Genomic DNA, 17,003 nt, shown 5'->3' on the forward strand with positions numbered 1-17,003 from the left:
AGAGTTACCTAGTAAACACTGTTACATTAATGTTATATAGAAGCAATAAAATGCAATATAAATAGTAATTTGGTATTTTGATACAATAAAAGCTTTATTTTGCTATTTTTCAGACAACTATATAAAAGATTTATATATTTTCAATAATAAAACAATAGCTATACTTAAAATATTCGTCATTTAACTCTTGTAATTACCTTCAATACAATCTAGAGTGGCTTTGCGGACCGCCAGTTGCATATCTCTGATGTATAGTATTCATAGTCCGTTGTTATATTTAAAATCATCTTAAGTACAATCTCAAAATGTTATAAATCAATCACAGAGCTGTATTAGCATTACTTAAGACGATCTTAAGACATTACTTAAGACGATCTTAAATATACTTGAGATGTTTTTAAATATAAAAATGGACTATTGATACTGGACTATCAAAGCCTTAAATACGTGTCTATCTTTATCTTTTTTTCTAGATTACATTTTAAAATTATATTCCAAAATGTCCTTTCCAATGTTATTTTGCAAAACTTAAATATGTCTTTTTATTTAGATTAGATTCCAAAACGCCCTCTCTCCCTAAGGAAAATTTTACTCTATAACTATTTCAAAATCTTCTCAAACGTTTTCGATTAGTTTTGCGTCGACTATCGAGTAAAATTTTCCTTGGAAAGAAATGACATTTTGGAATCTATTCTAAATAAAAAGATGTATTTAAGTTTTGCAAAATAACGTTGGTGCAATTTAATATGAGTATCAAACGATCAATGTAAACTAGGGCCAATGGCCAATGAAAATCTAATAACGTTGCCTAAATATTCAGTCCGCTGAATATAGCCAATTTCTCTTTTTTTTTCAGTGGATTTTCTTTTGTAAATCATGTTTATTGTAAATTCTATTTCGTGTACAATTACTTAAATTATTACGTGTACCTATTAAACGTAAGGATGGATATAATAAAAAATATAATCTTTCGTTAATTTAAACAAGAAACAAAGACAGAGTATGCATAATGACTTGCGATAGCTTGCGCATGAAAGACAACTTACATTTGCTCTCTATATAAGAATATTTTCAACATGACATTTTTTGTAGTTCTTTCTCGATAAAATACCGCTATGGCTGTAAATAACGATGAATTTGCAAATGTGGAAACAGAGATCGTTAAAGGTGAACAGGATGATGTATTGAAAGAATACTCACAATTGAAAAAGGAAAGAATACAGAAGCCTCACTCGAAAGCATTAGCATTGAAAATCATAAAAGTAATCTGATATTTTGAAATTTATATATATGTACATATATATAATAAAATTAATAAGGATATATAATTAATCTCATTATGTATATATGTGTGTGTGTGTTTAAATGTGTGTTCCTTTATAATGTTGATTATATTGCCAAGTTTCTTTTTCTACATATTATATATTATTTATATATCTAATAATATATTTTAATATAAATTTTTATAATAATTTATAATATTAAAACTTTATTATATAATTTTATTATTAATTTTCTATTTTATATGTGTGAATATTCAGCATGATATACCACAAGTAACTGTAAAATCTGCATCTCTTCGCATCGAGGAATTAGCACGACCTACCAAACAACGTGTATTGATCACATTGAAAGAGAAAATACCAATACTGTCGCCAGCATTTGTGAATAATCTTATTAAAATTATTGAGGCTGAATCCTGCTTAACTCCAGAGTACATATCATATGTTTTACATCATATGTTTCATAGATAAAATTTCAAACTTAACTTTATATGAAGAAAATTGTGTTGAATATTTTTTAATCTTTAATTTATACTTGTAAGAATTTCTGACATAATTAATTGCTTATAGAGAAGCAGCGCAAAGTCTTCGCTGGAAGAAACGCGGAAAGAAAAAGTTAACACAATTTTCACCACTCATGAGAAAATGGGGGAAAAAGATCACGAAAGATATTACATACGCAACAATGCTAGACAAGGATGCGACAATGTGCCAATATCTGATGGCTGAACACTTTATTAAGAGCATTCTTGGACATCAATGTCAAACACCAAAGAAGGATATTTGTAAAATCGCTACTGTGATATTCAGACATTTAACGTCTCTTAACAGATATATAACAAATGTTCAAAATGGCGATCAAACAACGCAGCAGTTACGCTTTTTGGCTGATATAGTAGCTTGCTGGATAGCTGAGATACTTATTGAAGTTGCTGAGATCCATAAAGAAACTTTGGAGGAATATTTTAACAAAAGACAGATGAAAATGATAGAAGTAAATGATCAAATAAATAGTGAAAATGAAGATTGGAAGCAGATAGATCAGGAAAAAGATAGAGAAAAAAAAGATGAAAATATAGAAGATAAAGCAAGAGAACAAGATATAGAAACAAAATAATTGAATGAAAAAGTGCAAAATGAGGACAGAAGAAATTAAAATATTAAGAAAAAATAAATGAGGAAAATATAGATAAAAAAAGAAAATGGAAAATCCATAAAAAATAAGAAAGAAGACAAAATGAAAAATAGGAAAGAAGGAACAGTGGAAGAGTAAAAAATAATGGAAGCTTACTAGCAAAGATAATGGTATCAAAAATATTTAAAGATATTTAGCAAATAGAAAATGAAGTGTGTGTAAGATCAAGAAAATATTTGAATATGATTCAGATAAAATAAAAAAATTTTTCGGAATCATGATTGTGGACACAGATGCTAAAGCAAATATTATTGCATATTATTGACGTTGACTTGATTTTTAAAAAAAATGCCAAAGTTCATTTTGATTTATAGCTTTTTGTTATAATCTTATCTCTCTCATTAAAGTTAAAATTTACTTTATTTATGTTAATTAAGTTAAGTATTAATTTTGAAAAGAATTCTAAAAGTAAACAAAATTCATTTCACTTGACATTATTTTAGTTTTGAAATGTGTCTTACGCTCACATTAAGTTCATATTACACTATAGATTGCGGGCTCGGTTGCGATTGGAATTGACCAATCAGAGAGCCGGCCGACAAACTGTTCTGCTTTGGTAGCCAATCAACCTTTCGCTCTTATGGCGTTTTCGAATAATCGAGTTTAATCGCTCCGGGATAGTTTACTATATGTCATTGACCAATCACGACCATTCTTCTGAAGAATGTAACCATACGGACTAGCCTAAATCGACTATCGCATCGCTTCTTGTCACGCGTTGCCGTCGCGAAACTCGAGCATCTAAAGCGAACACACCTTGAAGTATAAAAAGTGTATTTAATAATCGCGTCATATATCGATCAAACTTCAAATTTCTTTCGATAAATATAATGAAAATAATACTCATAAACGCCGTGTATCTGCCGAAAATAACGAGACAGCTTCGCAACGATATATAGTATTTAGCCTTTCATTGATATAGGAAAACAATTATTATAATTTGTACAGTTAGCATATAAGACGAATTGCAAATTGCGGATATGGTAATTTATATGTAGCATAATTATATTTATGCTAATTAATTTGACTTAATCAATTTCTATACACACACACACACACACACATAATATATATTTTTTATTAATATACTTTTTCTTTTTTAATATACTTTTTCATTTTTGTTAATTCTATATTTTTATTTTTTAACTTATCAAAATTATTTTCTATTCGTTCAAAAGAATATCAAAACTATTTCTTTCTTTTTAACTATTCTATACTTTTTTCACATTTTTTAGGATAAAATTTATTTAATTCTATTTTTCTTTCCCCTACAGGCATCCACATCTAAAAAGCATATCACTGGTGCTGTTCGTAAGAAAAATACAATAAAATTTGAGCTAACAGAAGAGCAAAAAGCTGATATAAAAGAAGCTTTCGATTTATTTGATCCAGATGGTACTGGAAAAATTGCTACTAAAGAACTTAAAGTTGTTATTAGAGCTCTGGGTATTGAACCAACAAAAGAAGAATTAAAAAGGCTTGTGGCAGATGTTGATCCAGATGGTCTTGGCAAATTATCTTATGAAGAATTTTTAAATATAATGACAGTGAAAATGTCAGAAAAAGATTCAAAAGAAGAAGTATTAAGAGCTTTCCGTCTTTTTGATGATGATGATACAGGGAAGATATCTTTCAAAAATCTGAAAAGAGTTGCACATGAATTGGGAGAAAATCTGACTGATGAAGAAATACAAGAAATGATTGATGAAGCGGACAAAGATGGCGATGGGGAGATATCCCAAGAAGAATTTCTGAAAATTATGAGAAAGGCATGTTTATATTAGATTATTATTGAAGTACGTAATGTGCTTTTAAATTAAATGTGTTATATGTTCATAAATCTAAAAGAAAGACTGATATATGTATTAGCACAATTATATATTTTTATCAATATTTTTTCATGGTATTTATGTGAATATATTTAGTAAGAGATTCCACAAATATATTAAAATAAAAAATATTAACTATATATCTTATAAATCAAATAATTATTTTTTCACTTTCTTAAACTTTTATTTTTTTCTCTTTCTTGACATATTAAAATTACTATTATAGTAAAATATAGAAAAAAGCATAGATTTGAGATATGATAATTATAGATACCTTGTATGTCTTGATTTAGTAATATTTAATATAGAAAATAAAATAATTTCTTTATTTTCTATATTAAATATTACTTTATTTAATAATACCTAATATAAAAAATGACAACATGTACATATACAATGTAAGTTTTATTTAGGTGAATTTGTTTCTATATTGTTCACATTTAGTGTCGAGATTGCAGCATTAATTACGGATCTGATTGATTGTGCTCTCACTTTTGTCATTTCTAGCCCTTTACAAAGTAAATTCTGAGAAATAGCAATTCCACCTATATTAAGATCAATATTATTAGAGAACTTATTATTTTACGAAATGAGTATATTTTATTAGCCTTTTTTAAATAGCTTTTAGTTAAATAGTGCAAAAATTATTGAAATATACACAATATTTACTATACTATACTCTATATTATAAAAACAGAGTAACACACCAGGTTTATGTATATAACAAATTTCTTCTTCATCATCCATCACAATAGAAAATCTTGTAGATGACATGTCTTCTTCATCATCTGAAGGATCAACTAGCAATAGTTGTCTAAAAAGAAATTTAATTAAAAACTTAATTGTAAAAAAGACACTACTTAAGGATATTTAATTATAATAAATTCGACTGACTTCTCAAATATTGCAAACGATGCAGAAACTGGAAGTGTTCTTACAGTAAATGCCTTTCTATTTTCTGGATGTGTAACAATTACTCCTGTTTCACTATTGTAGTTTATTTCTGGTAGAGTCACTGTAAATTTTTTTTTTTCAAATACAGTAGTGGAGAAAAAAAATTGAGGATAGATATTATATATAACTTACATGTTTTAAGAGCTGCAATCATTGCTCCGATACAAGCATCTATAACTGAGCCATTGTAATTTAGACATAAAATATCACAGTACAAGACCCATACTAATTTATTTTTGCAGATGCAAAGATCTTTTAAATCAAGTGCTCTTGAATTATTTAATACAATATCTATCAATTTAGAAAGCACTTGTGCTTGTTCACTTGGGGGGCCTGGACGAAACTTTGGAGAACACAAAGGAGATAATTCTACATTTGGTACTATATACCCATGATCTGGAATATCTGCTTTTGGCAGCGCTAATTCCTGAAATGTATAATAGGTTACATATTGAATTGTTACTTTTTATCAATAATTTAAAGATAATTATTTTTCATTCTTAAAATCCTTTCAAATATAATTTTAAATATAAATTTTATATAAATTATATATGGTATATAAATTTATATAAAAAAATTATATATATATATATATATATATATATATATATATATATATATAAACAGAAAATATCAATTAAATTTAAGTAATATATTAATTTTGACATATAAAAAAAAATAAATATAAGTATTTAATATGTATGTAATATGTATATAAACAAATACACAATAATTCATTTATATATAATACTCAATTATATAATATAGGAAATATTATGAAGTATATATTTACAGCTTTAATGCCACAAACTGCACTTGTGTCACCCAACTTGAATATTGCTGAACTGTCTGCTTGAACAATCGATGAAACATTTACACTTACCGGCCTAAATGATAAAAATTTTCTACCATCTGGTCGAATACCTTGTTCCTGAAAATATCAATTGTTCATAAAAAATTTTTAATATTATCGAGAAAATTCTTATAGTTACATATAAAATACTCACAAGATGATCTTGTAAATATTTTACAGGATGAATCGTCCTGAAAATATGTTTAAGTGAATAATACTATATGAAAACAAGATAAAAATTATAAATTGCAAAGAGTATATTTTTCTAATTTATAATTAGAGAAATACTGCTTTACGTTTGTCAAATTCTTTTTCATAGAAAATTAGAACTATAATTCCTTATTTATTATGCACATTTTATATAGCTTATATTTGAACAAAACAAAATACAAACTTATATTGTAAATCCATCTGCCCAGCGCGTTATATTTCAAAATTAGTTAGATATAGATTGTTGTCATTTAACAATCATACAAACTGCATATCTGGAGTCTGGAATGTAACCGGTAGCACTGACAAGATAATGGCCATGGTGTAAGAATATCGCATTCAGTAGACTAAGGGCTATCACACATGAAATTCCATAAGCACGTAAGACGTAAACGTAAGGAAATCGACCAATCACGGTCAAGTATTAGCCCCTCCAAGGGGTCAAAACTCGACCGTGATTGGTCGATTTCCTTACGCTTATGTCTTACGTGCTTATGGAATTTCATGTGCGAAAGCCTTAAGGCCATCACACACAAAATTGCATAGCTGCATATGCATAACATAAGACCATATAGACCAATGAGCATGAGTATTAAGTCGCCATATTGACTTACATAACATAATACTCGTTGCTCATTGGTCCATATGGTCTTATGTTATGCATAGCTGCATATGCATAGCATAAGACCATATGAACCAATGAACATCGAGTATTAAACCGCCATATTGACTTAGGGTGCGTTCCGATTTACGCATGTAACATCAGAGAGAAGACTGAGAGATGTCATGGCCTGCTTTTAGGTGATCCCTGAAAGCGATACTCCCTCTATGGACATTGAAAACGTGGACATGAACTACAAAGCCAATGTCCATAAATGTTCTCAGAGGGTAATATATAATGTGCACAATTTCTGGTTTTGTTCCGTGCTATGTGCACGAAATGCCGGTAGCACTAGTGCTATATAACAAGATACTTATGTATGTAAATTGATAGTAAATAAATTATTCAATCGCGAAAGATACTGTAATATTCAAAGATGAAATAAATATGTTTCTATATTCATTGTCATATTTATATCTTTTTATTTACAAAACACAAAATGCCTGCTGTGGGATAAAAACATTTTTAAGCGTATTTCTATAAATCTTCTTAATTAGCAGTAAACTGATCTTTGATATTTATCAATCATTTTTTTAATTATTTAAAAATTTAATTATTAATACATGTATAGAATTTGTCAAATTAATCACTGATTCTTCTGAAGTTTTTATAATTAAGACTCGAAAAATATAGATGTTGCAAAATATTTTAAGTCTCTTCCTATATATAAAATATAAAGAATTCATATGTTCCATTTTAATATAGCTAACATTATTTTTATATATTTTTATTATAATTTTCATACCAACATAATATTTTTATGCTTAATATAATATTTTTATGCATAATATATTTATGCTAAATACATATTACAAAATATATAACAAAATATAATACAAATTTAATATAAAATATAATTCGAAATTTAATACAAAATAATTTATTACATGGAATAATTTATTACACGAAAATGTTCAAAATATACGTATAATATAAAATTTACTAAAAATGTTTACATAGTCCAGACGAGACTGATTAGCGAAGATTAATTACGCGACATTTATTATTAATAATAGATATGTAATAATAGAATTTAATAAGTTTTATATAACGTAAATAATCGTGATCAAAAGAGTCATTAATAAAATTATTGATCGTTTCTTCGATTGTAAAAGAAAGTATTTGCATTACTGGCGCTTTTTGTATAGATTATCAAAGGAAATATTCAAAATGAAAAGATGAAATAAACTTCGAAATCAACAATTAAATTACTAAATAAATCGCGATTTAACATTCGCGAGAAAACGCGACGAAAAAATAAATCGACAATAATCGAAATATTCGATTGCGAGATCAGCATAATTTTTATAATATGATAATCGAAACCATCAATAAACACGCGTGCGATATAATTATTATCACACAAATGATGACAGACGAAGATATTTTGGCAAACATTTGTGATCCGTATTGTTTATGAACATAAAATTCACTGTCCGATTTATTTGCGATTAATACACGACTTTATACGAATTTCACGATTGAGAATAAAATACATATCCTATTTCGCGCATGATTAGCTGAATAAGATGAAATGAGCTCTATAAGCTTTAAAATATAATTAAAAATCGTGTTGTGGCCACGTTTAATAGAAGATAACGGAAGGAATGATTTTCAAAGTCCTTCTAATAATCGATGTAATTATAGAGTTTAATAAGATTTAAATAATGTAAAGAATCACGTTTAAAACAGTCATTAATAAAGTTATCGATCGTCTTTTAAATTATAAAAGAAAATATTTGCACTACCAGCATTTTGCACGAACTATTAAAAACAATATTCAAAGACGTGGAAAGATAAACAAAGCTTCAATGTATAAGTCAACGATTAAATTATAAGATAAATCGCGATTTAAAATTCCCGAGAAAACGCGACGAATAAATAAATCGATAATATTCGGAATATCCGATTGTGATATGTATATCTTTTATAATATAATAATCAAAGCGCCTCAATAGACATTATAATCGCGCGATATAATTATCACATAAATGTGAAGATATTTTGACAGACAATTTGATGACTGTAATATTTACGAATACAGTACTCACTGTCCGAGTCAATTGCGAATCTTTATAAGATAAATCGCGACTCGAATTCACGAGAAAATGCGACGAATAAATAAGTTGATAATATGCGGAATATTTGATCGCGATACGTATAATTTTTATACTATATTTTATAATATAATAATCGAAGCTCTCAATAGACACGTGCGCGATATAATTATTATCACGTAATATAGAAAATCGAAAATATTTCGACAAACATTTAAGGTCTGTAATGTTTGTGAATATGCAATTCTGACCGATTTACTTGCGAATTTTTATAAGATAAATCGCGATTTAAAATTCGCGATAAAACGCGACGAATAAATAAATCGATAATATTCAGAATATTCAATTGCAGATACGCGAGTGACATACCGGTAATCCGATAAAAAGAGGAGCGATCTTAAAAATGGAGAACGATTAACATCTTGTTTCTACAACAGATTTCGCAAGATCAATCTGCGAAGAAAAGTTAAGTGATCCATTGAACGTCGGAAACTTCACTGTAGGAGGGAACGAATCCTGGATTTTCCGGACTATTCCCGATAGCAATGATTTCAGTAATACATCAACGACAATTATCCCTCGTCATTATCTTCAATTCACGAAATTGATATATGCACATCAGAAAACATGTTCTTCCATTATTAAGAAATATATTTCTTTATTGAAAATTAAATGGATATAACGACCTTTTTTATTAAAATGTGATTACGAACGATTATATTTATAAATAATAAAATACATGCATTATTGGAGTTTGTGTTAAATGTGCGAACACATATAATTTGGGGTACCGTTCGCGCGCGCGAGACGAATCGAACCCGATATCAGCAAGATTTAAAAAATTTCAATTCGAACAGTATGCAAAATAAAATAAATCAAATAATTTTAAACAATTAATTCTGGATTAATTCTCTAGATTCTTATTCTTATAACGTTTAAATTAATAATTTTCTTTTAATCAATATCTTACTGATATAGGGATACCCATTCGATTTGTCTCGAAATTTTTAAGTATTCGCACATTTTATGTAACATTCATGTATAATTTCGCTTATATATAATATATAACATTATTAAAAATTATAAAAATATTTTGGATACGTGAATTTGTGCATGTATTTTATTATACATATATATAAAATGGTATATACCTAAAAACTAATATTTCAAAATGGCGATGGATGTCCAATACCTGTAAATAGTTTCTTAAAAGAAACTAAAAATTAATGTTAATATCCCCAGCACCTAGAAATAATTTTTCAAAAGAGACAAATTATATTAATTAAAAATATATTCGTTCGTAATTATTTTTATCAAAAAATTTATACAAATTAATTACACTATGAAATTACTTGAAAAATTAAAATTTATACACAACGCTATATCCATATTTAATCTACTATTAAATCTTTCTAGCATTACATATATAGACAATAATAATACCAGTCCTAATAATGATAGAACATTTTTAACGAAGAAAAGAAAAGATACATTTCTCTCATCTAAATATATATTATTTAAATTAATTCGACGTTAAAGAAGCGTATCATCGTTGAATTACTACCGAAATCATTGCTTTCGGAAATTGCCAGGAAAACCTGAGATTAGTTCCTTCAACCTTACAATAAAAATTCCCAATTTTTAACAGGGCACCAAACTAGACGTCGCGAATGGATCTCACAAGAACCGGTGAGAAATAATTCTCCATGATGAAAATCGTTTCGACTCCTCGGCGGTACGAGCCACACAACTTTCATTAACGTTTATTTAACGGAAGGAACAATGATAACTCTTTTATTAAAACGACAATCTCGTCTAAGAACGCGAAAAGAACGTGGGAAAAGCACGGTGATTTCGCAACCATAATTTATTAATTTATGTATGAATATTTTCCGATACAAAATTCGTAAATACAAATATAACTGAAAAAACAAATTACTAAATTCATAATAATTAACTCGCGATTCTATAATATCGAAGGTGATCGTTAAATTTTGTAAAGTTAATATTTAATCGTTGATTTATCACATCGAATCTTCACTCTCTTATTCGATATTTCTTTATATTTAATTAGCAATATTTAGGAATATTATCTGACGAGAGAGACAGCGATAAAATTCTTTTGTTAAAATGATAATCTTGTATAAGGACGCGAAAAGAACGCGGAAAGAACACGGTATTTTCGCATCATAATTTAATAATTTATTTTAAGAATATTCAGTTCCGCGCGATATGGAATTCATCAAATAAATAAAGCTAATCAAAGCATATCATTAAATTTATAATAATTGACTCGCGATTCTGTAACGAAGGCGTCCGTCCAATTTTATAATGCTTATATTTAATCATTAATTTAGCATCGAATTTTTACATTTTATATAAAAATTTTCCGAATTTATTAATGACTCTTTGACATGAAAATACAAACAGTTACTCTTTTATGAATATTCCAAAAATATATACTTCAGAAACAAATACTTTAATTTAATGAATTACTATTATGTTAATTACTATTATGTAATCATTATACGTATACTTTCGATAATTTTTCGTGTAATTTACATAAGAATTTACAATCGTAAATACAATTTCATATTATATAATTATAGTCATAATTGTATTGTATTTTACAATTAAAATATCAATGTTAGATTATAATTAAAATACAATTATAACTATTTATAATTTACAATTTACAATTTACAAATTTATGATGCTATCAATATCAAATAATAATATTCGATTTATTCAAATATTTAATAACATCGATATAATAATTTGATATTGATAGCATTAAACATTTGGATTTAATATTATATTTGATTTAATACACATATATTTTTAAGTTTTAAAATAAAATATAACATGTTAAGATTTCTTAAACGTTAATAATTATGCAATTTCTTTAATATTTCTGAAGATAATTTTGATAATTAAAATTTCACTTTTAAAACATTGTTATTTTTAAAACATGTTATATTTATTTTTACAACGTTTTTAAAAATAAATTCAATTTAATGAAAATAATTTTAATTTACCCCTAGGATTATTGGAATATTAAAAGAAAGAATGAATCTTACTTAATAGCCCTAACAACCCTATTATTAAAGGATTCTAATAATTTTAATAGCTCTAACAATCCTACTATTACAGAATTCTAATGATCCTAAGAGCCCTAACAACCCTAATATTAATAGAAGAATTTTAATGATTTTACTTAATAGCCTTAACAACCCTACTTCCTGATTAATTAAAATTATTCGAGATTTGAGGAACCTATCTCTAATCATCACCTCACCTAATCATGTATATATTTTAGTTACGTGCCCTAACCGCGTGCCCTAACCGCGTGCCCTAACCGCGTACCCTAATCGTAATCTTCAGGCCAGTTGAACCTACCTTTCGTTGATCCTGGCCACTTTCTTTTTTGATCTCTAATCAGAGATCGAAGAAGGAGATAATTACTCCTTCTTTTGCCGGATAATTACCGGCAAAAGAGCGTGAAATATTTACGCTCATTTAGTAACGATCGTTCGATTTCACGATCGTTCGTTAAATATTGAATATAACTTTATTTTAACTGAAATAAAGCCAAATTACTACAAATTTCTATAAATTATATTTTATAATAAAATATAAAATTAATGTGTGTATTTATCATGTTACAAATTATTTAATTAATTAATCATTTATAGGCTTTATATTAAGTTAAAGTAAAGTTTAAAAACAATATCTACAAACAAATTCTACGATGGATGAGCTATGAGCAATTAGAAGATAAGTGCGTATTATAAGAATAAATTAGCATTAAAAATTGATAAAATTGATAATTGTTAATGCGTGTTCTTTATTTAATAAATTAGACAAAATCTTTACAAAAAAATCTTTTATTGATCTCTTCTTTTTTTAATTAATATTTCAATATATTTTCGCAATGGATGCAAAGCATAAGTTCGAAAGAACTTATTAAAATTATTTAATTTAATTTAATTAATTTAATTTAATTATTTAATTTAATCCATCCTAGCTCATCCATTTTAAGGCAACGGATTTATCTACAATCTACAATCTACATCTACATCTACATCTACATCTGCAATCTCTACGAATCCATTACCTTAAAGTTAAATAAAAGTTTTTTTCACTCACCGGCATTGATGCGCAACAGCGGAGTTGTTGTTATCGAAGCTAGTTGTCTGTAACATACAAATATATAATTCATTTATAATAATGCTCACAAAATGCAATTAATATTTAAAAAAATTTTTATCGCGCGGAATTTTATATCCGATGTGTAAAATAATAAGCAGATAAATACGTATGGAAAAATTTTATAAATTTTTGAAACTGCTTTAAATAGAAAATTTTATATGACTTTTATAGAAATCTTTCTCTTTAATACATTTAAATAATAAGATCGAATTATTGTTCGTTTATAACAAGTTAACGATTTATAACAATTAATATATAAATAATAATATTCACCATCAGGTTGTTCCGCCGGTGCAGGATGCCTCTCCTAGGTCTGCTCCTCCTCTCAGATCATCAGGGTTGTTGCATCGATCTATAACATACAAAAGAAGATTCCAATGTAGCAATGTTCAAAATAATTAATATTTCAAAAATTATTGTATACATTGAATTTTATATTCGATGCATATAATAATAGCAGATTAATAAAATAATTCTATAAATTTTAAAAAACATTACTAATAATTCTCTTATAACTTTATAAAAGCTTACACCTTTACAAGATTATAGTTTTAATTTAAAAATCTGTTTCTTTAATTCTCTCTTATTTAAATATAAATAAAAAAATATAAATAAAAACATCAAATTAATTGTTGCGATTAATTGTTTAATTTAAATTATAATAAATATATTTAATATTTAATATATAATTACAAATAAATAAATTGCTTACCAGAAGGTTGCTCTGCCGGAGCCTGATGCCTCTCCTAGGCCTCCTCCTCCTCTCAGTCTTAGACGCGCGAAACTTAACGGCACTCCCGCACTCACGAGCGATATTTTTATATCGCTATTTCCGCTATTTTACGCGCGATACTTAACGGTTTCCGCACTTTCGATGCGATTAAAAATTTTTTATTTGATCGCGCGATGTATATACTTAATATGTACATACTTTGAACGGCACTCCCGGTTTCGGTACGAGCGAAAATCCCATTTCACTTACGAGAATCAGCTTCGAGCCAACAGGTCAGGAATGCAACGATACAACGAGCAAGGATTAGGTCCAAACCGGAAAGAAGACGAAACGATTGACGGAAATAAAGGAAAATGAAGTTCACCAACTCTTTTTCGCGCAATTATCCTATCTCGTATCGAACCTGGACCCGCTAAGCACGATTTCAGGTGCTCCGCCCGGACATATTATGCCTCTCGCGGTTGCTATATGCTACACCAGGCTAGTAGACGGCAAAAGAAGAGGATACCCACATTTTTTAAATGCTAACATTCAGCAATTTAGAAAATGGGGAGGCAACCCCTTTTACCGAGCGAAAATCGTGCCTAGGGGAATCCACTCGACTCCTCGACAGGGTTAACACACGCAGTGCGTGTGGCTGTAGACGAGCAAAGAGAAGGGACCCATTGACGACCATTCCGAGCAATCGATCGAGTTCTAACTAATTCGGGCCGAATCACTTGACGGAGCACGAAGCAAGAGTGTACGTTGCATAGCAACGTGTGCAAACTCGAAACATCCCAGTTAGTTGGCATCGGAAGTAGAGACTCGTGACAATAAATGAAATTGGGATTTTATATGAAAAGTCCAAAAGTTCCGCGAAAACGCGACGACGCGAGAATACTACAACGCGAAAACGCGGTAACGAAGCGCTTGCCGTCCGCGGCACGTTGACGGCACCGACGACGCGAAAGGGTACTTAGCTTCCCATTCAGGCACCTTAAGATTTATCATAAATAGAAAAATTTAAGATAAACCTCAAGGCACCATCCAAGTACTAAGCCCTCCCACCGCGACAAGGTGTACCCCATGGGAGGGTTATATTATATATAATTTTATATATAATATAATACATAATTTGAAATTTATTTTGTAATATAGTACATAAATTTAAATTCGCAAATATAAAGAATAAGAGAACATCTATTATACAAAGCAATGTTTAAAATAATTTATTTTAAACCTAATTATTGCGCGCAATTAATTTTTACATTTTTACTTTTAAATAGATATATTTTAATATTATAAACTGCGTAATTACAAAATAATTTATATTTCTTAGATATAAACTTTTAAAAATATGATAAATAAAAAAATTTCTATATTTTTATATATGAAATATTTAAATAAATATATTAATTTGAAATGTTTTATAAAACATAAAAGTATCTGAAAATATTAATTAATAAAAAATTTTATAAATGTTTTAATTATTTTAAAATAAAATGGAATATTTTTTATAAGTATATGTATTATATATGTTACAATTTAAAATCACTATTAAATCACAATCAAAGAAATAAAACGAAACGAGAAATATGTATATTTTGAATATATATATTATTGATAAATAATTCATATATTGTTGCGTCTGCGGAACGCGGTATATATCGAACGCGATATATATCGAACGCGCGCGACACAATCGGCAAAATACATAGCATACGCCGACGCTCGTGCACTCGTAAATAATAACGCGATTTAAGGTGCACAAGAATTTTAATAAATCGCGAGTAACATACAAGAATTCAGAATAATCGTAAAACGGATCACAAATAGACGCGCGTCCGCACAACTTGACAGCTGGGCTTAGACTCTCTGACAGTCGTTGTTTATAACAATATTTTGACAACGCGCGCAAAAACGATCTTCTTCGAAAGAATTCAACGGGTGACGAATACATTCAGCGGGACGGGACGCGGGGACGCAACAATATAATAAATAATGAATGTGATAAATAATTTATATTAATGACTTACATCATATCTTATTGATCCATCCACTTCCAAAACCTCCTTTTTTCTTTTGCTTCCTTCGCTCTTTTCTCGTGGCACTTTAATCCTCGTTGCACTCACACTTATTCACGAAAAGTTCCTCGTTGCACTTGCAATTGTGTTTAGAGAAAGAATTTGATAATATATGAAACGTCTCACATCACTACTTCACTGCTCAAGAGCCACTGAGCGAATGATCGTAAGTCAAGAACATTACCGCGGTACTGTTTATATCGCCAGGGTCGACTATGGAAAGAAAGAATTTGATAATATATGAAACGTCACTACTTTATTGCTCAAGGTACTGTGCGAATGATAATAAAGCCGTGTAACGTATTAACAATAGCGTGATACTGTTTATCAAAGTCGAACACGGTGTTATTGATAATTCTCTCGTTGCCGAAATATTTTCTGTAATATAAAATATTCGCGCGCGGAATATTAAATTATAGAAGTATTTTAATTTATTGATTTAAATTGATTATTTTTTAACAATTTATCACGGAGCCTTTCGTTATGCTATTTATTTGCATCATAATTCGATTGTTTTACTTTGTATTCTCTCATAATCCAAATTATTTTTAGATTTTCAAGTAGAACGTAATCGTAATCGTGTTTAGTGTAAAAAAATTACAATACAATACAATACAATACGAAACGTTTCTCACCACTACCTTATTACTCGAGAGTCAAAGACAAAGCCGAAACATAGCGCGCTACTGTTTATATTTTATATTGCCAAAGTCGAACACCGTGTTATCAATAATTCGTTGCCAAAATATTTTATATATTATAAAATGTACATTAACGCGGAATATATTAAATTAATGAAGTATTTTAATTTATTTATTAAAATTGATTATTTATTAAACAATTTATCACGGAGCCTTTCCTTGCTAATTATTTGCATCTATAATTCGATTGTTTTACTTCGTGTTTTCTCATAATCCAAATTATATTTAGATTGTCAAGTAGAACGATAA

General features: G+C 28.2%; 3 protein-coding genes and 1 long non-coding RNA gene across 6 annotated transcripts; 2 read left to right on the forward strand and 2 right to left on the reverse strand.

Annotated features, from left to right (window-relative positions):
* The first annotated feature begins 860 nt into the window (after positions 1-860).
* LOC145970217 (uncharacterized) lies at positions 861-2,400 on the forward strand. Of its 2 annotated transcripts, none has more exons than XM_083096777.1 (4): positions 861-1,000; positions 1,093-1,262; positions 1,542-1,714; positions 1,854-2,400. In XM_083096777.1, the coding sequence occupies exons 2-4, from the start codon at positions 1,116-1,118 to the stop codon at positions 2,398-2,400; spliced, it is 867 nt and encodes a 288-aa protein (XP_082952903.1). In that variant the 5' UTR covers positions 861-1,000; positions 1,093-1,115. The 2 variants fall into 2 exon arrangements, with proteins under 2 accessions (XP_082952903.1, XP_082952904.1); XM_083096778.1 differs by having other exon boundaries at positions 878-938.
* Positions 2,401-2,507: 107 nt separating this feature from the next.
* On the forward strand, positions 2,508-4,371 carry LOC145970219 (uncharacterized). 2 transcript variants are annotated; one of them, XM_083096782.1, is made up of 2 exons: positions 2,508-2,588; positions 3,753-4,371. In XM_083096782.1, exons 1-2 carry the CDS (start codon positions 2,586-2,588, stop codon positions 4,260-4,262), a joined length of 513 nt encoding a protein of 170 aa, XP_082952908.1. In that variant the 5' UTR covers positions 2,508-2,585; the 3' UTR covers positions 4,263-4,371. The 2 variants fall into 2 exon arrangements, with proteins under 2 accessions (XP_082952908.1, XP_082952907.1); XM_083096781.1 differs by lacking the exon at positions 2,508-2,588 and adding an exon at positions 3,177-3,461.
* A 322-nt stretch (positions 4,372-4,693) lies between these two features.
* Positions 4,694-6,671, reverse strand: LOC145970218 (exosome complex component RRP43). Its single transcript, XM_083096780.1, has 7 exons — positions 6,509-6,671; positions 6,269-6,305; positions 6,055-6,192; positions 5,394-5,688; positions 5,202-5,322; positions 5,015-5,121; positions 4,694-4,852 (listed from the first exon to the last, which is right to left on the reverse strand). The coding sequence occupies exons 1-7, from the start codon at positions 6,523-6,525 to the stop codon at positions 4,713-4,715; spliced, it is 855 nt and encodes a 284-aa protein (XP_082952906.1). The 5' UTR covers positions 6,526-6,671; the 3' UTR covers positions 4,694-4,712.
* A 6,308-nt stretch (positions 6,672-12,979) lies between these two features.
* On the reverse strand, positions 12,980-14,555 carry LOC145970940 (uncharacterized). Its single transcript, XR_014438685.1, has 3 exons — positions 13,967-14,555; positions 13,528-13,606; positions 12,980-13,238 (listed from the first exon to the last, which is right to left on the reverse strand). It is a non-coding gene; the product is annotated as an uncharacterized LOC145970940 (long non-coding RNA).
* Between the last annotated feature and the right edge of the window lie 2,448 nt (positions 14,556-17,003).

The sequence above is a fragment of the Camponotus vicinus genome, unplaced genomic scaffold (genome assembly GCF_025532165.1).
Source record: "Camponotus vicinus isolate PSW18456_S1 unplaced genomic scaffold, iyCamVici1.0 SCAF_4, whole genome shotgun sequence".
NCBI classification, from domain to species: domain Eukaryota; kingdom Metazoa; phylum Arthropoda; class Insecta; order Hymenoptera; family Formicidae; genus Camponotus; species Camponotus vicinus.